Source organism: Choloepus didactylus, chromosome 25 (genome assembly GCF_015220235.1).
Source record: "Choloepus didactylus isolate mChoDid1 chromosome 25, mChoDid1.pri, whole genome shotgun sequence".
Classification (NCBI taxonomy): domain Eukaryota; kingdom Metazoa; phylum Chordata; class Mammalia; order Pilosa; family Megalonychidae; genus Choloepus; species Choloepus didactylus.
Window position 1 is genome coordinate 6,501,402 of NC_051331.1, and position 22,045 is coordinate 6,523,446.

The 22,045-nt window shown below is 44.1% G+C and overlaps 1 protein-coding gene across 16 annotated transcripts in view; it reads left to right on the plus strand.

The window, feature by feature from the left end:
• Positions 1-22,045, plus strand: part of SMARCA4 (SWI/SNF related, matrix associated, actin dependent regulator of chromatin, subfamily a, member 4) — a 107,744-nt gene that overhangs the window by 25,228 nt on the left and 60,471 nt on the right. For 15 of the 16 annotated variants that reach the window (XR_005214149.1, XM_037817925.1, XM_037817926.1 and 12 more), the window contains 5 exons: positions 327-500; positions 1,780-1,947; positions 2,068-2,118; positions 8,398-8,528; positions 8,712-8,769. Coding sequence is in view for 15 of the 16 variants with exons in the window: in XM_037817925.1 (XP_037673853.1) it covers positions 327-500; positions 1,780-1,947; positions 2,068-2,118; positions 8,398-8,528; positions 8,712-8,769 (582 nt within the window). In the remaining variant the exon portion in view is untranslated. The remainder of the gene's footprint in view (positions 1-326; positions 501-1,779; positions 1,948-2,067; positions 2,119-8,397; positions 8,529-8,711; positions 8,770-22,045) is intronic. The other variant, XM_037817927.1, reaches the window with a different exon arrangement.

Below are 22,045 nucleotides of genomic sequence, written 5' to 3' on the forward strand. Positions count from 1 at the left end.
GCCCTGGAATTTCCCTAGAATCAGTGTCCAGGAGAGGAAGAACCAGATAGGACCATTTTGAAGCTTGGACTGTCCATGGCCAGGTTGTCCCTATGACGTATGTTGCACCTGAGATTGTTCTTGCTGCACTTTTGCCAGCCCCGAGTCTTATTACTCCAAGAAAACTGAATCCGATCGGCCGAGGTTGCCTCTCTGCCGTGGTGCTTGTGTTCTCTTGCTTCTAGACCAGCTACCTTCCGAGGGGAGCTGGTCTCGCTTGGGCAGGCCTGCCTGTGGTTCCCGTCGAGGCTCAGTCTCGTCCCCCCCACCCCCGTGTGTCTCTGCAGGAATACCTCAACAGCATCCTGCAGCACGCCAAGGACTTCAAAGAATACCACAGGTCGGTCACGGGCAAGATCCAGAAGCTCACGAAGGCGGTGGCCACGTACCACGCCAACACAGAGCGCGAACAGAAGAAAGAAAATGAGCGGATCGAGAAGGAGCGGATGCGGAGGCTCATGGTGAGTTGCAGCCTGCACGCCCCGGTGGTGTTGGCACCAGAGCCACCTGGCGCCACCCGGAGCTGTCCTGCGGCTGAGTCAGACAGAGGTGGGGCAGGGGATTGGCCGGGCTTGTGTCCAGAGGGCAGTGTCCCAGGCTCGGACCTGTGCCTCGTCCCTGTTCCTGCACCGCGAGGGCTCTCTGACCACGGGCCCCGGAGCTGATCGGTGGCTGCTCCGTGTTTGATGTGGAGGCAGCACCACCTCTCTGGCCGTGGGAACCACAGGTGGCGGCCCCAGCTCTCTTCATCTCACTGATGATTCCTGAATGTTCACCGATCAGAGTGTGGGTGGGGGGCCGCCGAAGTGGGCAGGAGAGGTTCCCGCTCTCAGGCTCACACTCGCACTGCAGAGACAGGCGCGCAGCTGAGTGAGGCAAGGTGGTTTTGGAGAGTGGAAGGTGCAGCGAAGAAAATGAAGCAGGACGAGAGGGTGGCGTTTGGTGGGTGGCACGGGAAGGCTCGGAGTAGGGGCCTTGGGCGGGCGTGGCCCTCGGAGGCGGGATCCTGGGAGAGAGGAAGGCAGGGCGGAGGCCCAGCCGGGACAGGCAGCAGGTGGCCCGAGCCCCTGGGACAGCCTGGGGAGGGGCAGGAGGTGAAGGGGTTGTGGGAGGGTTTACCTGATGGGGTGATCTGATGTATTCTTAGATGGAAGGGGAGGGGTTCGCTGCAGGGGCTGGTGGGAGTGACGCAGCTCAGGCCAGGTGGAGGGACGGCTGTAGATTTGGGGTGGGTTTTGTGGATAGAGAGGACAGGACTTACTGGTGGCCTTGTTCAGTGACTCTTAACGGGAGCTGGTCTCAAAGCCAGTGCCACAGAGTCTGTCCTCAGTAGACCTTAAAGAAAGACCCACTAGAGGGGAAGTCAACAGTTGGTCAAGGGCCTTTAGCGCCAAACCTGGGGGAGCCCAGAGCTCCCTAAACACGTACCTGGCTGCTAGTTAACAACCCTCAGGGGCTCTTTTTTTTTCTTTCCTTAATTTTTCATTATGCTAACTTATATAACAAATTTTTCCATTTTAGCCGCTTTTACACGTACAGTTCGGTGGTATTAATTAATCACCATGCTGTGCTACCATCACCACTTTCCATGACCAAACCTTTTCATCACCCCCAATGGAAACTCTCTCCCCATCAAGCAGGAACTCCGTCGCCCGTCCCGAGGGGCTCGCGACTGCAGGTTTGCCAGCGGACGTGCGTGCCCAGCACACGCGCCGTAACCCGCCCCCCACGCTCTTGCAGGCCGAAGACGAGGAGGGGTACCGCAAGCTCATCGACCAGAAGAAGGACAAGCGCCTGGCCTACCTCCTGCAGCAGACGGACGAGTACGTGGCAAACCTCACCGAGCTGGTGCGGCAGCACAAGGCCGCCCAGGTCGCCAAGGAGAAGAAGAAGAAGAAGAAAAAGAAGGTGCGCCCGGGCCCGGCCCTGCTCCCGCCTCCTGGAGGGCCTCGGCCGCGGCCGCTCGCGGGATCGCCCCTGCCCACAGTGCCCGCACCCCGGCCTGACCGCCTCTCTCTTTACTTCCAGAAGGCAGAGAATGCGGAAGGACAGACGCCGGCGATCGGACCGGATGGCGAGGTGAGGAGGCAGGGTTCTCCTCGTGGAGACGCCAGTGTGGCCCCAGGGCCTAGGTCCATTTCATCCTTTAAAAATCAGCTTTTCTCTGTAATTTACAGAAGCCAGGCAGGATGACAGTGAGAATTCACGTCTGTCCCCTCGTCACCCCCGCTCAGTCTCCCCAGACGGAGCGTGGTAGACGCTAACTGCCGGGTGTTTCCTTCCTGCCGTGTCGTGTGTGTGTGTGTGTGTGTGTGTGTGTGTGTTTTCACCCTGTGTGTGTGTGTGTGTGTGTGTGTGTGTTTTCACCTGAATAGGCAGGGAGCTTTCACCTACTTTATTTAGGTTTTCATTTTTTCAGATTCCAACCAGAAGCTAAATATAGAAACCTTGGTAAGCACTAGTTTTACTCCCAAGGAGTAGGATCATTCAGATGTGTTCCAGTAAAAGTAGGCAGCCCTTAAGCAAATCTTCTCTTCATTTAAAAGAAAAAAAAACACAACCATACAATAGTCTTTCCTTATGTTCATTGCACAAAATGAGTTCTACTTTTAGGACTTTGACACTCATCTTTTTTTTTTAGCAATTTAAGATCCCAGCTTTTATAACTTTTTCTACTCCAAAAAAACCTTTGTAAGTTTTTCTTTAGGGTGGTGTAGAAACCAGTATTTCTGCACAATTCACTGGAATTTTTTCTTTGTAATAAAATCTCTTCTCTTTAAAACCCAAAACAAAATAAGATGCCAAAAAGGAAAATCCTCTACCTATCATGGTTTCTGCAGCTAAGAATGTATTTCTCTGTTTTATAGCTGCTTTAGCTACTTCAGACTTCATATCTGCTATAAGTGTGTATAACTGTATCCACACTTAGCAGAATACTCTTATAAACAGCAAATTGGGAAAGAGATCTGGAAAAAAAAATACATGTATTTATGAGTACCAAGAAACAAACATGGCCCAGTAAAATATGAGGCAAGAATGCCTACAATGAGGTGCTTTTTCCTTTAATATTTCTTTCCCGTGGTTGTCTTTTTTTAAAAAAACAGCAACTACTTCTGGTCATTAGAATGAATCTGTCCGGTCATTAGAATGAATCTGGCATGTCATTTTTTTTAAGTTTTTACTCTGAAATAACATCACACTTCTAGGAGCATGGCAAGAACCAACCAGAGATCTCTAGGCACTCCTCATTCACCCAGATTCCCCTTTTCCCTTACTGCATTCTTTCCCCTAAACCATCTGGGAATGAGCTGCTGACGGGCTGTCCTTTTACCTTCATGTAGTTCAGCGTTTATTTCCTCAAGACGAGGTCCTTCCTTCTCTCCCGTAACTCAGCCAGCGGTCGGTGGGCACCTGGCTGTCGTCTCACATACAGGCCTCTTGTAGTTCCCACCAGCCACCCCTCAGATGTCCCTCCGAGCCAAAGGAAATCCCAGACCCCAGTTTTCGTCTCTTTCGTCTCCTTCGATCTTGAATGGTCCCCCCTTTTTCTTTGCCTTACATCACCTTGGCTGCTCTGAGGCGCTCAGGCCAGGTCTTCTGCCCTCTGTCCCTCCATCTGGGGTTGGCCGGTGCTTCCTCGTGAGAAGTTTATGTCGCATGTCTGGCAGGAGGACCCCGAAGCGCGGCTTTGTCCCTCTCGGTGCTTCCCGTCCCTGCTCACGCTGCTGATCGCTTGGCTAAGGTGACGTCTGCCCAGTTTCTCCACCGTGAAGTTCCCGTCTCCCCCCTTGTAACGATTACCTACTCCTGAGGAGGGTCTTGAGAACATGCAGTATCTCCTCAGGCCTCCTCCTACCCGTTTTGGCATCTGCTGCCTGCTTTTGCCCAGAGTGTAAGGGAGAGCGTTCCCTTCTCTGCTGTTCATTTGTTTATACCGTTACAGATATTTTCTGTAAAGGGCCAGACAGTGCATATATTAGGCTACATGGGCCATTTACTGTCCCTTTTGCTTGTTCTTTGTTTGTTTGTAACATTTACTCTTTAAAACCGTAAAGAACATTCTGAGCTTGCCGGCTGTTGAAAACAGGCTTGGGGCTGGGTTTGGCCCATGGGTCCTAGTTTGCTGACCCCTCAGTAGGCTCGTGGTCTCTTGTTTAATTTCATGGATTATAAACCCTTTAGTGTCATCATTTGTTTTCATGTTCAAATTGTTCTAGTTCGGGCCAGTTAGGAGCCCTTCAGGTCGGCTCCTGCATCCTTTGGACGTGTCCCCATCATTCTTCGAGCACTTTCTTACCTTCTGGCGCAACAAGACGTTCTAGGTGCCCCAGCCCTGGGGTCAGCTGTTTCTCCAGCTCTGGATCCTTTCATTAGGGAAGAGTATTTAGAAACTGAGATCTGACTTGAGGTCTGCTTTCTGCTGCTGTGGTGTCAGTGCTTCTAGGCCCTCTCCAGGGGACAGAGCCAAGAGAGGGGTGGATGCACACACACACACACACACACACACACACACACACACACATCCACGCTTCTGTTTATGTAACTGTTAAAAACCTTGAGTTCACCCCGATATCTCTATTCTAATCCAGCACACAGGGGCACTTCTGCTCTTATTCATGACAATGAGAATCCTGGCTCTGCCGTGTATTTACTTGCGTGCTCAGTCTGAGAATACACAGAAAGCAGTTTCAGAATTGCTCACCCCATGACAAAGCAGCCGTGTTAGTTTAGAGCTCTTCCGCCCGAGGATTTGAGCTCTAAAGACTGTGCCCAAGGTCCTTGGATTGGTTCCCCTCCCTCCTGGCCTGTGGATATTCCCCCATCCTTACTGGCCTGATTTGATTACTCAACCGTTCTGTTTATCCAATACGTCAAACACCCAGCATGGTTTGAAAAGACGGAACCATACAAACTGTTGCCTTCGGAGAGGGGGGGTTGAGTTACTGTCTGTTCCAGTTTGATAATGCTGCTCTTATGCAGAAATACCGGGAATGGATTGGCTTTTACAAAACAGGTTTATTTGGTTACAAATTTACAGTTTCAAGACCATAAAAATGTCCAAATTAAGGCACCAACACGAGTATACCTTCACCGAAGGAAGGCCAGTAGCTTCCAGAAAACCTCTGTTATCTGGGAAGGCACGTGGCTGGCGTCTGCTGATCCCAGGTTGTGTTCCAGCTCCTCTCTCAGCTCCTGTGCTTTCTTGAAAATGTTGCTCTTCAGACATTTTGTCCTCTCTTAGCTTCTCCAGAGCAAACACTGGGCTAGGATCTCCATAAAATCTGCTTCCAGCGGCCGTCTCCAAAACGTCCCTCTCAGCTGCTCTGAGCTCCTTCTGTTTGTGAGCTCTTTTGTAGGACTCCAGTGATTGAATCAAGACCCACCCTGAATGGGCAGGGTCCATATCTCCATGGAAATAATCAAATGTTTCACCCACAGTTGATTGAGTCACATCTCCATGGAAACAATCAAAGGATTCCAACCTAATCAACACTAATACATCTGCCCCCTCAAGATGGCATCAAAGAACATGGCGTTTTGGGGGCATAATACATCCAAGCTGGCACACTGTCCCTCAGTCATTCTGTCCTCTCCCTGCTGCTGCTACTCTAGTCTTGAAATGCACCCTCCACAGTGTTCTCACTTAATACTCTCTGTGTCAGTTTGGGATGTGTTATGTCCCCCAAAACTCCATGTTCTTTGATGCAGTCTCGTGTGGGCAGATGTATTAGTGTTAATTAGGATGGAGCCTTTGGGTTAGTTTGTTTCCATGGAGATGTGACCCACCCAACTGTAGGTGATGACTCTGATTGGATAGTTTCCATGGGGGTGTGGCCCACCCATTCAGTGTGGGCCTTGATTAGTTTACTAGAGCACTGTATAAGCTCAGACAGAAGGAGCTTGCTGCTGTAGCCGAGACAGACATTTTGAAGATGGCCGTTGGAAGCCGATGCAGACACTTCGGTGAAAGCTATTTTGAAACACAACCTGGGAGCAAGCAGACGCCAGCCACGTGCCTTCCCAGCTAACAGAGGTTTTCCAGATGCCAGTGACCATCCTGCAGTGAAGGTACCCGATTGTTGATGAAGAATGCTTTATAGCCTTCAGACTGTAACTTGGTAACCAAATAAACCCCCTTTATAAAAGCCAACCCATTTCTGTTATTTTGCTTAACGGCAGCATTAGCAAACCAGAACACCCTCGCTTAGAAGAAAGATGGGTGAAGCAGGCTGTACAGAGTAAGAAGTGTTTTCCTTCGCTGCCCTTGCCTGTCCCTCCCCAGTCCTGCTTCCCTGAGAGCATCCAGGACTTGCTGTGGGGTTCTCGCTCCAGGACCTTTTTCCACCACCCGTCACTGGTATTTGCCTTTTTCTACCGGTCACCATATCTCATTCGTCTTTCCAAGGTCGCTTAGGTAGATTTCCCTTGTTGTTTCTAATGTCACCATATTACAGAGATGGCTGCTTGCTTATTTGAATCATAAATATACGACGCGGCTGACAGAAGAAGTCTTAAGCGGTGATGTGCACAGTGGAAGTGCCCATGGCGCCTGCTCTCCCTCAGGCCCACCCGCCGGCCCCGGGGTCATGTTTTCTCTGTGCCCTTCAAAAATCTGCATGCGCCTCTCCTATTTTTTTTAGAACTGTTTGGGTCCATCTAGTCATAGCTAAATTTTTTTTCTTCACTTAGCAGGATATTTGGGACAGCTTTCCATCCATGTCAAGCCATTTTAATTTCATCATCTTGACTTATTGAAATGTGTCTCCCCACTCAGATTGATGGCTATGTAGGGTACGTCCAGTTTCTAGCTGTTACAAAGCATGTTGCACCGAGCAGCTCTGATGCACCACTGCCCCGCTGACAGATATTTCAGCTGTTTCCCTCTCCTCTATCACAACATAGCCTTGTGTTCTCGTGCAGACTCCTGTGGGCCTGATTGCTGGTTCTGAGCAACTAGAGTCATTAACCCAAACACATTTATCTCTAGGGATTTTATTCAGAATGGCATCTTGAGTCCTTGTAGAAGAATGTGTGTTGTCACGTTCCTACAGTGGGAAGCCTTCTGAAGGCCACTTGGGGGACTGAAGGAAAAGCCACCCAGCGGGAAGGTCCGGCTCGGGGCGTGCCAGCAGGTCCTCCCCGTGACACTGTTCGTATTTAGTGGTGGCCACATCCCCCGTGACAGTTGTGGGCTGTCCTTTCTCTCGGCCACCGGTTACCAACCTTGGCTGCACATTTGAATCATTGGGGACGCTTTTAACAAACTGGGCCATGGGGATATGTTGGAGTCCTCTGTATGGGATTTGTGTTATTTTTACAATTATCCTGTAAGTTTGAAAGTATTTTTTAAAAGTTAAAAAAAAAAATAGAAAAAAATAGAGCTGCCCAAGCTTCACTCTAGAGTGGACAAATCAGACCTTGGTGGGGGCAGGGGGTGTTTCAGGGTTTGAGCATCAGTGTCTCTCACTGCTCCCCGATGACCCTAGGGAGCACGCAGGGGTCAGTGTTGCAGATTGAGGCAGCTTGCGGAGCCCTCCCACAGACGGGGTCGCTGTCCTCAGTGGGCTGCGTGCGAGGGTGCGATTGTAGCGTGCAGTGTGGAGGGAGGGGGTGGTTTCCGGAAGATTCCAGAAGTTTCCGGAAGATGTAAACAAATTTTAAGCAAATGGGTTCATCCTCATCCTGAAGGTTTTCTCCAGGAAATTTGGGGGAATCAGCGAGAAGGGAAATAGTCATCCAAAGGGCTGTCTCAAAAATGAGGAATTCCATATTTGTCGCTAAGAGGAAGTCAGTTTTATTTCTCAAATATTCCCCAGGTAGTTGTTTAACAAAAAATAATTAGGGCTTTTGATGAAGTCTAAAATACCAGTAAAAGTGGAAAAGTCCCAGGGCCAGGAGAGTTTGAATATTAGTCATTTGTGTAAAATGGGGTATGGGGAGGGGCGGTAAATACCTAAGTCCTTGTTTCGTATGCATTGAATCTGTCCAGAAGGTTGAACCCAAAAATGGTGACGGTGGTGCCCGTGAGAGAGAAGCTGCCCGGCGGGGAGGGGAGGCAGGGGCCGCCCCGTACACACCCTTGAATTTCGAACCATGGGGGTGGATTACCGATTCACAATTAAAACATCTGTGTCCATTCAGTGAGCTCTGGGACATAGCTGTCACCCACCAGGGCCAGTGGGTTAGGAGCTTTACTGAGTCATCACCATGCAGTTAAACCATTTCACAACCTCGGGCTGTGTTTGGTGCCCTTTTCCGGGTGTGTTGCCGGGCAGGCCCTCTCCAGTGGGCCGTGAGCAGCTTTGCTCCCTTCTGGACGCGTGTTAACCTCCAGGCATCCGTGTGGCTCTTTTTCAGCCCCTGGATGAGACCAGCCAGATGAGCGACCTCCCTGTGAAGGTGATCCACGTGGAGAGCGGGAAGATCCTCACGGGCACGGACGCTCCCAAGGCCGGGCAGCTGGAGGCCTGGCTCGAGATGAACCCAGGGTGAGCTGGGTCCCGCCTCCCCAGCGCCCCAGGATCTGGAGTCAACAGTCCGCCTCGTTCCAAGGGTGCGGGCAGCCGGGAGTGATCTTACTGTGCACATGGAGACCAGGCCGGTCGGCCAGGGAAGGAGAACCCACTGGTTCTGGGGAGATCTGTATGAATGCAGGAATATTGTTTTTCTAGGTATGAAGTAGCTCCAAGATCTGACAGTGAAGAAAGCGGCTCAGAAGAAGAGGAAGAGGTAAGAGTCCGTTTCTGCCCGTGCGTCCCTCACCCAGAACGCCGTGACCCCTCCTGCTCTGGCTGGGCCTCGTGTCCGACAGGGGTGGGGGTAGGGGTGCAGCCCAGGCCGTGGTCCTGGCCCAGGGCTGGTTCTCCAGAGCAGTGCTCTCCAACACGGTGCCCTTTGGCCACGCATGACTGTTTCAAGTTTTAAATCAATGTTTCAGTTGTACAGAAGCCGTATTTCAATTGCATGATAGCCCTTTCCCCCAAGGAAACCATCTGTGTAAAGTTACGGGTTGAATTCTCTTCAGCTAATATATCACATACATGCCTGCCTGTTATATATAACACATTCTTTGAAGACATGTAAATGGTTGCACTTATTGTGTGGTTTTGAAATCATTTAGTTATGCCCACGTGCAGGTGAGTTCTAGCATCTCCCTGGTTGACAGATCTCCAGGGAAGACGCTACTGGAGTTTCTGTCCTGGAGACGGTTTCAGGGGCGGGGGCGCTCAGAGGGGCGCCCGGTGGTGGTCTGAAGGCTGGTTCGATCTCCCCACCACCCTCCCAGGGTGTACTCATCCACCCCCTCAGCGGCAGCAAGAGTGGCTCCCCCACCACAGCCGGACGCCAGTCATACTGTTCCTTCAAAGGCTCTGCCACCTTGACATCTTTTGTTTAATGCAATTTTATTGAGATGTGTTCACATACCAGCTCATCATCCAAAGTGTGCAATCAGTGGCTCACGGTTTCATCATATAGTTGTACATTCAACACCACAATCAATTTTTGAACATTTTCATTACTCCAAAAAAAAAAATTAGAATAAAGATAAAAAAAGAGTACCCAAATATCCCATACCCCCATTATTTATTGATTGATTTTTTGTCTTTGTATTATTGCTCAGCTGTCCACACACTGGATGAAGGAGGTGTCAGTCACCGGGTTTTGCAATTACACAGTCACACCTTAAGAGCTGTATAGTTATACACTCCTCTCAAGGATCAAGGCTACTGGATTACAGTTCAACAGTTTCAGATATTTCCTTCTATTCCAATACCCTAAAAACTACAAAGGGTTAGCTATATAACGTATAAGAATAACCTCCAGCATGACCTATCAACTCTATTTGAAATCTCTCTGCCACTGAAACTAGTTTGTTTCATTTCTCTTCCCCCTTTTGGTCCAAGAAGGCTTTCTCAATCACACGATGCCAGGGCCAGGCTCCTCCATGGGACTCAGGTCCCGCGCAGGGGGGAAGGCAGTGAGTTCACCTGCCGAGCTGGCTTAGAGGCCACATCTGAGCAACAAAAGAGGTTCTCTGGGGGTGACTCTTAGGCACCATTATAAGTAGGCTTAGCTTCTCCTTTGGAGGAATACGTTTCATAAGGAGAAGCTCCAAGATCGAGGGCTTGGCCTGTTGGGATTCCCCAATGCTTGTGAGAATATCAGGAATTCCCCAGATGGGGAAGTTTGATACTGCTACATTTTCCCCCAGTCCCTCATGGGAGCTCTGCAAATACTTTTTTATTTTCTGCCCAAGTTACTCGGGGATGAATTGGGGTATCACACTAACCTCTACAAATCAACAAGATTTCACTCCCTAGGCAGGTTCCACGTAATTGTGGTGTTAGAATAAACTAACCATACTAGTTAAATTGGATAGTGTGCCACAGAAGATATAAATTTTGTACCAAATAAACATCTCTTCCTTTGGTCTCACACAGAAGTTGAAGTTTTAAAACACAGTCAATACTGTGCTTTATCCTTTAGTCTGATTTGCCTTACTCCTAACCATATCAGCTTCATTCATATCTTTTTTTTTTATTTTAATTTTAATTTTTAATTTTTAATTTTTTTCATTTTTATTGAGATTGTTCAGATACCATAAAATTATCCAAAGATCCAAAGTGTACAATCACTTGCCCCTGGGTACCCTCATACAGCTGTGCATCCATCACACTTAATTTTTGTTCAATTTTTAGAAACTTTTCATTACTCCAGACAAGAAATAAAGTGAAAGATGAAAAAAGAAAAAAAGAAAAGGAAACTCGAATCCTCCCCTATCCCTAACCAACCCCCCTCAACTGTTGACTCCTAGTATTGATATAGTACATTTGTTGCTGTTTATGAAAAAATGTTGAAATACTACTAACTGTAGTATATAGTTTGTAATAGGTATATAGTTCTTCCCTATATGCCCCTCTATTATTAACTTCTAATTGTATTGTCATACATTTGTTCTGGTTCATGAAGTGATTTCTAGTATTTGTACAGTTGATCATGGACATTGCCCACCATAGGATTCAGTTTTATACATTCCCGTCTTTTGACCTCCAACTTTCCTTCTGGTGACATATATGACTCTGAGCTTCCCCTTTCCACCTCATTCACACACCATTCGGCACTGTTAGTTATTCTCACATCTTGCTACCAACACCCCTGTTCATTTCCAAACATTTCAGTTCATCCTAATTGAACATTCTGCTCATACTAAGCAACCACTCCCCATTCTTAAGCCTCGTCCTATATCTTGGTACCTTATATTTCATGTCTATGCATTTACATATTGTAATTAGTTCCTATCAGTGAGACCCTGCCATAATTGTCCTTATGTGTCTGGCTTATTTCACTCAGTATATTGTCTGTGAGGTTTTGTCATCAACCCATTTTTTTTTAATATGCTTTTGTTCACTCACCATACATTCCATCCTAAGTAAATAATTGTTCTCTATATGGTCATATATTTATGTGTTCACCACCTTCACCACTGTCTATATAAGGGCATCTACATTTCTTCCACAAGGCAGGAGGGAGAGTCAAAGAAGGTAGAGAGGCAAAAGAAAGAGAAAAAAAAATGACAGCTAGGAAGCAGCAAAAGGAAAAATAACCTTAAATCAAAGTAGAATAAAGAATCAGACAATACCACCAATGTCAAGTGTCTAACATGCCTGTCCTATCCCCCCTCTTATCTGCATTCACCTTGGTATATCACCTTTGTTACATTAAAGGAAGCATAATACAATGATTCTATTAGTTACAGTCTCTAGTTTATGCTGATTGCATCCCTCCCCCAATGCCTCCCCATTTTTAACACCTTGCAAGGTTGACATTTGCTTGTTCTCCCTCGTAAAAGAACATATTTGTACATTTTATCACAATTGTTGAATACTCTCGATTTCACCAAGTTACACAGTCCCAGTCTTTATCTTTCCTCCTTTCTTGTGGTGTCTCACATGCTCCCCATCTTCCTCTCTCAACCGTATTCATAGTTACCTTTGTTCAGTGTACTTACATTGTTGTGCCACCATCTCCCCAAATTGTGTTCCAAACCACACACTCCTGTCTTCTATCACCCTGTAGTGCTCCCTTTAGTATTTCCTGTAGTGCAGGTGTCTTGTTCACAAAGTCTCTCATTGTCTGTTTGTCAGAAAATATTTTGAGCTCTCCCTCATATTTGAAGGACAGCTTTGCTGGATACAGGATTCTTGGTGGTTTTTCTCTTTCAGTATCTTAAATATATCACACCACTTCCTTCTTGCCTCCATGGTTTCTGCTGAGAGATCCGCACATAGTCTTGTTAAGCTTCCTTTCTATGTAATGGATTGCTTTTCTCTTGCTGCTTTCTGGATTCTCTCTTTGTCTTTGACATTTGATAATCTGATTATTAAGTGTCTTGGCGTAGGCCTATTCATATCTCTTCTGTTTGGAGTACGCTGCGCTTCTTGGATCTGTAATTTTATGTCTTTCATAAGAGATGGGAAATTTTCATTAATTATTTCCTCTATTATTGCTTCTGCCCCCTTTCCCTTCTCTTCTCCTTCTGGGACACCAACAATACGTACATTATTGTACTTTCTTTCATCCTTGGGTTCCCAGAGACGTTGCTCATATTTTTTCATTCTTTTCTCCATCTGCTCCTTTGCGTGTAGGCTTTCAGGTGTTTTGTTCTCCAGTTCGTGAGTGTTTTCTTCTGCCTCTTGAGATCTGCTGTTGTATGTTTCCATTGTGTCTTTCATCTCTTGTGTTGTGCCTTTCATTTCCATAGATTCTACTAGTAGGTTTTTTGAACTTTTGATTTCTGCCGTATACATGCCCAGTGCTTCCTTTACAGCCTCTGTCTCTTTTGCAATATCTTCTCTAAACTTTTTGAATTGATTTAGCATTAGTTGTTTAAATTCCTGTATCTCAGTTGAAGTGTACGTTTGTTCCTTTGACTGGGCCATAACTTTGTTTTTCTTAGTGTAGGTTGTAATTTTCTGTTGTCTAGGCATGGTTTCCTTGGTTATCCAAATCAGGTTTTCCCAGACCAGAACAGGCTCAGGTCCCAGAGGGAAGAAATATTCAGTATCTGGTTTCCCTGCGGGTGTGTCTTAGAAAATTGCTCCACCCTGTGATGCCTCAGGTCACTGTGCTTTTCTGCCCAGCAGGTGATGCCTGTTAGCCTATAATTCTTGACTGGTGTGAGGAGGTGTGACCGTGTTTCCCCAGGCTCTGGGGTCTGGTTCTGAATGGAAAGGGCCCCACCCCTTTCCTCTTAGAGACCATAGACCCACTAGGGGGGGTCATTAGCATTTCAATGGTCTCGCTCTCTGCTTGTGCTGTCTCCACCCTTCCCTGAGTCACAGCCCTGGAAACTGAAAATGGCTGGGGCTTTCTCCATTGAGCCAAAAAAGAAACAGATAGTCCCCTTCAGACCTAGTCCAAGGCGACCCTCTGGCTCTCCCAGGTCAGTCGTCACCCATAGCTTCTGTCTGTTTTGGGGGCCTGCGTACCTGTAGTGATCAGTTCACACTCGCTACTTAAAACCCCAGTTGGAGCTCAGCTGAGATATTCGCTTGCTGGGGGAGAGCTTCTCTCTGGCACCACGCGGCTTTGCAGCTTGGGCTATGGGGTAAGGGTCTCGTGACTTGGGTCCGCAGGTTTTACTTACAGATTTTATGCTGTGTTCTCGGGCGCTCCTCCCAATTCAGGTTGGTGTATGATGAATGGATGGTCTCGTTTGTCCCCCCGCAGTTATTCTGGATTATTTACTAGTTGTTTCTGGTTTTTTGTAGTTGTTCCAGGGGGACTACTTAGCTTCCACTCCTCTCTATGCCGCCATCCTGCCCCTGCCTCATTCATATCTTTAATTGAAGTCTGATCTCTTTTTTCAGCTTTTTTCACATTTGCTGTATGGGGTAACATTGACATTCATAGCTGCCAAACTGGCTCTGAGTCTCTGGTGTCACACAGATACCTGAAGTTTCAGGGAACAACCAGGTTGTGCACAAAGAGGTCAGCATCTCAGAATTTAGAAATAACTGTAAAAACTCAGAAATAGATGTGACTTCTATAAGAGCTTACAGTCTAAGAACCTTTACAATAAGCCTTCCCCTGATACCCTATGCTGTCAGATTCAGTTCTCAGAGTTTGCACATTAAATTTAGTCCATACTAGTGAGGCGTTATAATATTTCTCTTTTTGTTTCTGGCTTATATCACTCAACAAAGTGTCCTCAGGGTTGATTCACTTAGTTGCATGCCTTACAGCTTCATTCCTTTCTGGTCTGGGAAAATCTGCTTGGGGTTGATCATATCAGGGTTGACCCACCTCAGGAAAAAAAAAAAAAGGAATTTCGTTAATTTCCATATAGGCAGGGCAAGAACCAGAATAACAAGAGCTGAAAAATTCTGATCAGTTAAACAGAAGCTACCCTAGAGGTCTAGAATAAGTGGAACTGAATGCCAAAGAACAGATAAGAGAACAAAGCCAACCAACGAGAAAACGCTACGTTTTTTAAAAGGAGATTTTAACGCTACATTTTTTTAAAGGAGATTTTAATGTGCATTACTGAACATTGAGATTTCTCTTGTGAACGGCCTGCTTCATTTGCCCATTTCTAGAGTTGTGGGTGGTTTTCATTGAATTTTTCCATGCTCTTTATATATATACCCTGTAGCCAGAAGTCAGCTGCGCATTCACCTATATAGACCTTTCTTTTGGTTTATCTTTCTTTCACCCTCTTCTTATTAAGTGAGATTACCTTATTACCTCTTCATGTCATCTGGAATTTATTTGGTGTTGGGCAAGTGGAGCTCTAGCTTTTATATCCCCTCCCAGTAATAAACCCGTGTGCACACCATTTAATCCGTCCCCTTCCCATTGAACTTGTGATGTTTTAAAAAGATAATATATTTAATTTTTATATTCCCTCGAGTCTTTTAGTAGATTAAGGATTCTTTGGCTGATATTACTTTGTCATAAATTTTTAACAGCTTTATTGAGGTATGATTTGTGTATCGTAAAATGCACCCATTGTGAGTGTACAATTCAACGACTTGTATTGAATTTATAGTCTCATGCAGTCATTACCATCCACCATTACCCCAAAAAGCTCCCTTCTGCCCATTTCCAGTTCGATCCCATTCTCTCCTCCAGCCCAGGAAACCACTGCTCTGTTTTATATCTTTATACATTTCCCTTTTTTTGGACATTCCTTATAAATGGAGTCACACAACAAATGACCTTTTGTATCTGGCTCCTTTCACTTTGCATAATATTTGTGAGGCTCTCCTATGTTGTGTGTATCAGAGTTTATCCTTTTTCATCGTTGAGTCTGCTTTGTACAGATATACCACATTTTGTTTATCCATTCACCGGCTGTGAGAAATTTGTGCTGCTTCTATTTCTTTGGCTATTATGAATAGCATTGCTAAAGACATTTGCATGCATGTCTTTGTGTGGACGTATGTTTTCATTCCTCTTGGGTAGTGTTCTGGTCTGCTAAAGCTGCTCTTACGCAAAATACCAGAAATGGATTGGCTTTTATAACGGGGGTTTATTAGGTTGCAAATTTATAGTTTCAAGGCCATGAAAGTGGCCATATAAGGCATTAGCAGAGGATACTGTCAGCGAGGAAAGGCCAGTGGCATTCAGAACACCTCTGTCAGCTGGGAAGGCACGTGGCTGGCATCTGCTGGTCCTTGGCTCCCCGGTTGCATTTCACAGCGGCTTTCTCCAAAATGTCTCTGTGCTTCTGTGTCTCTCAGCTCTCTGCTTGGTTCTCCTGTGGTGTTTCTCTCCAAGCATCTGGGGATCCACTCTTAGCTTCTCCAGGGTAAACTCTGTTAGCTTAGCATCTCCGAACGACCTTCTGTCTGCATCTCCCAGAATCTCCAAGGGTCTGTGTCGGCTCTTAGCTTTTCTCCAAAATGTCTCTCTCAGCTTCTCTGAGCTCCTTCTCTCCATGAGCTCTCTTAAAGGACTCCGTGATCTAATTAATACCTCCCCTGAATGGGTGGGGCCACACCTCCATGGAAATAATTTAACCAAAGGTCTCACCTACCATTGGGTAGGTCACATCTCCATGGAAACAACCGAATCGAAAGGTCCCACCCTCCTCAACAGACTAATAAGTCTGCCCCCACAAGATTGTATTATAGAACACGGCTTTTGTGGAGGACATAATAGATTTTAACGTTAAGCACAGGTAGATACCGAGGAGTGGAATTTCTGGGTTGTATGGTAAGTTAACGTTTAACTTTTTAAGAAAGTTGTTTTCCAGTGTGGCTAGACCTTTTCATGGATTCTGGTTTCTCCTCATTCTCACCAACACTTGGTATTGTCTGTCCTGATTGTAGCCGTTCTAGTGGATGTGTAGTGATGTCTCATTGGGGTTTAATTTGCATTTTCCTAATGACTAAAGATGGTGAGTGTCTTTTCATATGCTTATGCACCATTTGGATATCTTTTGGTTAGCATCCATTTAAATCTTTTGCCTAGCTTTTTTTTTTTTTTTTTTAAACACACCATACAATCCATCCTAAATGTACAATCAGTGTCTCTTTGTATAATCACATAGTTACGTATTCACCACTGCAGTCAATGTGAGAACTTTCTCATTTCTTCTGAAGAAAAAATCCCGTACCCCTTATATCTCCCTATTATTACTCTTAGCTTTGGTATAGTGCCTTTGTTACAGTTTATGAAAGAGTATTACTATGTTACTGTTAACTGTAGACCTTAGTTTATATTAATTCTATTTTTTCACACATAACACTCTATTAGCCCCTTGTAATAGTAATGTACATTTGTTCTAGTTCATGTAAAAACTTTTAAATATTTATACCATTAACCACCATCATTGTCCACGCTAGGTTTCCTAAGTCATGCAGTCCCAGTTTTTATCCTCTAGCTTTCCTTCTGATGACACACATGACTCTCCCCTTCCTCTTTCAACAGCGTTCGTGCTCCGCTTTGTTAGTTGCACTTACAGTATTGTGCTGCTTTCACGCAGTATTGTGCTATCCATTTCCTTTTTTTTTTTTTTTTTTTTCCTCTTGTTTTAAACTTTTATTTTGAAATACTTTCCAACTTGCAGGGCAGTTACAGAAATACTGTGACCCAGGTATGGAGAACTCAGACATTCCCCATCCTCCCGTACGCAGAGCCACCAATTTTAACATTTTGCCACATCTGCTGTATCATTCTAGCTCTCGTTATATCTGTCTAGCTAGCTATTTATCCGTCTGTCTATCTGTGTATCCATCTGTTTATTAGTCCATTTTCTGCACACTTGAGTGGAGGTTTGTGCTACCCATTTCTGAACCTTTACAATCAACCTTACTGAGCATTCTGTTCTCCTAAAGCATCAGTTGCCCAATCTCTGCCCTCTTTCTTTCTCCTGATAACTGATGCTCTCTAATTTAACTGTCAGTTTGCTCATTGTAGTTAGTTCACATTTGTGGACCATACAGTATTTGTCCTTTTGTTTCTGGCTTATTTTGCTTAACATAGTGTCTTCGAGGTTCGTGCGCCTTGTTGCACACCGCACAGCTTCATTCCTTTCTGCAGCTGCACAATATTCCATCCTATGCATACACCACAGGTTGCCCTTCTGCTCATCAGTTGAGGAACCCTCGGGCCCCCTCCATCCTTTGGCAGGCGTGAATAATATCGTTATAAACATGAGTGTGCAAATGTTCTAGTCATGTACCTGCTTTCAGTTCTTGCAAGTACACATCTAGTCATGGGATTGCTCGATCATATGGCAGTTTTATACTTAGCTTCCAGAGGAACTCCACACTGCCCTCCAGAGGGGCTGCACAATTTGACTTTCCTACCAACAGTGAGCAGGTAGACCTCTTTCTCCCCATCTTCTCCAGCACTTGTAGTTTTCTGTTTATTTTTTCAAACAGTTTTTATTCACTCATCATTCAATATTTCCTAATTGTACAATCAGTTTTTGCTGATTTAAATTGGGTTGTTTTAAATTGGGTTGTTTATCATCTTATTACTAAGTTGTAAGAGTTTTTTGTATGTTCTAAATACAAGTCTCTGGTCAGATATAATTTGCACATGTCTTATTCCAGTCTGCCTGTCTCTTCGTTTTCTTAATGACATCTTTTTTTTTTTTTTTTTAATTAAACTCAATTTTATTGCAGTATATTCACATAGCATTCAAAATGGCATCTTTTGAAGTACAAAAGTTTTAAATATCTAAGAGCTCTTTGCCTAACCGAAGGACATGAGGGTTTTCTCCTGTTTTTCCTTCTAAAAGTTTTATAGTTTAAGCTTTGACATTTAGGACTGTCATCTGTGTTGAGTTGATTTTTGTGTGTGGTCTGATGTAAGGGTCTAAGTGGTTTTTTTTGGTGTATGGATATTCAGTTTACCCAGCACTATTTGATGAAAAGACTATTTGTTTTCTCCACTAAATAGTCTTGGCACCTTTGTGTTAAATCAATTGATCATAAATGTAGGGGTTTATTTCTGATTCTCAGTTCTGTTCGATCGATCTGCATGTCTCTCCTTGTGCCACTATCACACTGTCTTGATTACTGTGGGTTTATGATGTCTTGAAACCAGGTGGTGTCAGTCCTCCAACTTTTTTTTTTTTCTAAATTGTTTTGGCTATTCTAGATCCTTTGCATTTCCATATAAATTTCAGGGTCAGCTAATCAATTACTACAAAAAGTCTTGGTGGGATTTTGGTAGGGATTGCATGGATTCTATAGATCTGTTTGAGAATTGCTGTTTGAGAATGTTGAGTATTCCAATCCACGAACATGGAATGCCTCTCCATTTATTTACATCAGCTCTCTCATCAGTGTTTTTTAGTTTTTATTATTCAGTTTTTGTACACACTTTGTTAAGTTTATTCTTAAGTACTTTACTCTTTTTGATGCTATTATGAGTAGAATTGTTTTCTTAATTTCATTTTTGGGTTTATTACAGAATTGCTATTATAAAAATACAGTTAATTTTTGTATATTGATCTTGTAGCCTGTGAACTGCTAAACTCATTTACTGGTTTTGATAGTTTTTTTCTGTACATTCTTTAGGATTTTAGCATACTATTTTAATTCCTCTGTTGATTTTTTTTTTACTATACTTTTTTTAAAAAAAGCAGTTTTATTGATATTTATTCACATACCATATAATCCATCAGATTTATAATCAGTGACTTTTAGGATATTCACAGAGTTGCACATTCACCACCAGAGTCAAATTTAGAACTTTTTCGTTACTACAAAAAGAAAATCCCCATATCCCTTAACAGTCAGTTATCAATCCTGCTACCCTTACCCAGCCCTACATAATCACTATTCTAATTCTATTTGTATAGATTTATTTGTATTTAAAGAATACTAAAATATTACTGTTAGCTATAGTCCATATTTCACATTAGGTTTATTTTTTCCATATACCACCCTCTTATTAACACCTGGTATTAGTGGCGTATGTTTGTTCTAGTTCATGAAAGAGCACTCCTACATTTGTCCTATGCATCACAGATATCGTCCAGTGTGTTATACAGTCCCATGTTTTATCCTCCAGCTTCCCTTTTAGTAGCATACGCGACCTAAAACCACCCCTTTCACCCACGCTCACAGTAGTGTTCTGCCATCACCTCTATCCATTTCCAAATAGAAATTCTGCACAAATAAACAGCAGCTCCCAGTTCTCTGCCCCCATTCTATCTCCTGGTAACCTAGATTCTAGCTTTATGGGTTTGCTTAGCATACTTAGTTTATATTAGTGAGATCATACAATATTTGTCCTTTTGTGTCTGGTCTTTAACTCAGCATGATGTCCTCCAGGTTCATCCATGTCGTCACGTGCATCAGGACTTCATTCCTTCTTACTGCTGAATACTATTCCATTGTTTGTTTATTTCATGTTTCGTTTATCCATTCATCCGTTGATGGACACGGCTTGCTTCTGTCTTGGCAATTGTGAGTAATGCTGCTGTGAACATCAGTGTACAAATGTCTGTTTGTGCCCTGCTTTCCGTTCTTCTGTGTATATACCTAGTAGTGGGATTGCCGGATCATATGGCAGTTCTGTATTTCCATAGCGTTTGTGCCATTTTACATTCCCACCAGCAGTGAGTAAGTTCCTATTGCTCTAGATCCTCTCCAATGTGGAGATTCCTGTGTTTTTAATAGTGGCCGTTCTAGTAGGTGTGAGATGATACCTCATTGTGGTTTTGATGGCATTTCCCTGATAGCTAGTGATGTTGAGCATCTTTTCATGTCTGTTCACAACTTTTGCCCATTTTTAAAATTGGGTTGTTTGTCTTTTTATTGTTGAGTTGCAGGGTTTCTTTGTATATTTTGAATAGTAAACCTTATCAGATAAATGGTTTCCAAATATTTTCTCCCAGTGCATAGGGTGCCTTTTCACTTTCTTGACAAAATCCTTTGAGGCACAGAAGTTTTTAATTTTGGAGAAGTCCTACTTATCTATTTTTTCCTTTTGTTGCTTCTGCTTTGGGTGTAAGGTCTAGAGACAACAGCTTGTCACTAGATCGTGAAGATGCGTCCCTACGTTCCCCTCGAGAAGTTTTATGGTCCTGTCTCTTACATTCAGGTCTTTGGTCCATTTTGAATTAATTTGTATATAGGGAGTGAGATAGGGGTCCACTTTCATTCTTTTGTTTTTGGATATCCAGCTCTCCCAGCACCATTTGTTGACGAACTATTCTGTCCCAGTTGGGTGGACTTGGCAACCTTGTCACATCAATTGGCCATATATGTGAAGGTCTATTTCTGAACTCTCAATTTGATTCCATTGGTCAGTATATCTGTCTTTATACCAGTACCATGCTGTTTTGACCACTGTAGCTTTGTAACATATTTTAAAGTCAGGAAGTGTGAGTCCTTCAGCCTTGTTCTTATTTTATCCTTCCAAGTAAATTTGATAATAGGCTTTTCCAATTCTGCAGAGTAGCCACTGGAATTTTGATTGGGATTGTGTTGAATCTGTGAAGCAATTAGGGTACAATTGACATCTTAACAATATTTAGTCTTCCAATCCATGAAGATGAACTGTCCTTCCATTTATTTAGGTCTTCCTTGATTTATTTAAGCAGCGTCTCATAGTTTTCTGTGTATGGGTCCTTTACATCCTTTGTTAAATTTATTCCTAGATATTTGATTCTTTTGGTTGCATTATAAATGGAATTGTTTTCTTAATTTCCTCCTAAGATTCCTCATTACTGGTGTGTAGAAACACTGCTGATTTTTATGTTGGTATTGTATCCTGCCACTTTGCTGAGCTCGTTTATTAGCTCTAGTAGCTCATTTGCAGGTTTTTCGGGACTTCCTGTATATGAGATCATGTCATCTGCAAATAGTGAAAGGTTTACTTCTTCCTTACTGGTTTGCATGCCTTTTTTTTTTTTCTGTTGCCTAATTGCCCTTGTTAGAACTTCCAGCACAATGTTGAATATCAGTGGTGACAGTGGGCATCCTTGTCTTGTTTCTGATCTTAGAGGGAAGGCTTTCAGACTTTCACCATTGGGTACGATGCTAGTTGTGGTTTTCTCCACATATGCCCTTAATCATTTTGAGGAAACTTCCTTCTATTCCTATCTTTCAAGGTATTTTTATCAAGAAAGGATGCTGGATTTTGTCAAATGCCTTTTCTGCGTCTATCGAGATGATCCTGTTGGTTTTCCCCTTTCAATTTTGTTAACGTGGTCCGTTGCATTACTTGGTTTTCTTGTGTTGAACCACCCTTGCATGCTTGGGATAAAACCGTTTTGGTCATGGGTTTTTTCATTTGTTGTTGGATTTGATTTGCAAGTATTTTGTTGAGGATATTTGCATCTAGTTTATTAGAGATATTGGTCTGTAATTTTCTTTTCTTGTAGTATCTTTATCTGGCTTTGGTATTAGAGTGATGCTGGCTTCATAGAATCAGTTCGGTAGTGTTCCCTTCTCTTCAATTTTTTGGAAGAGTTTGAGCAGGATTGGTATTAACTCTTCTTGGAATGCTTGGTAGAATTAATCTGTGAAGCCAT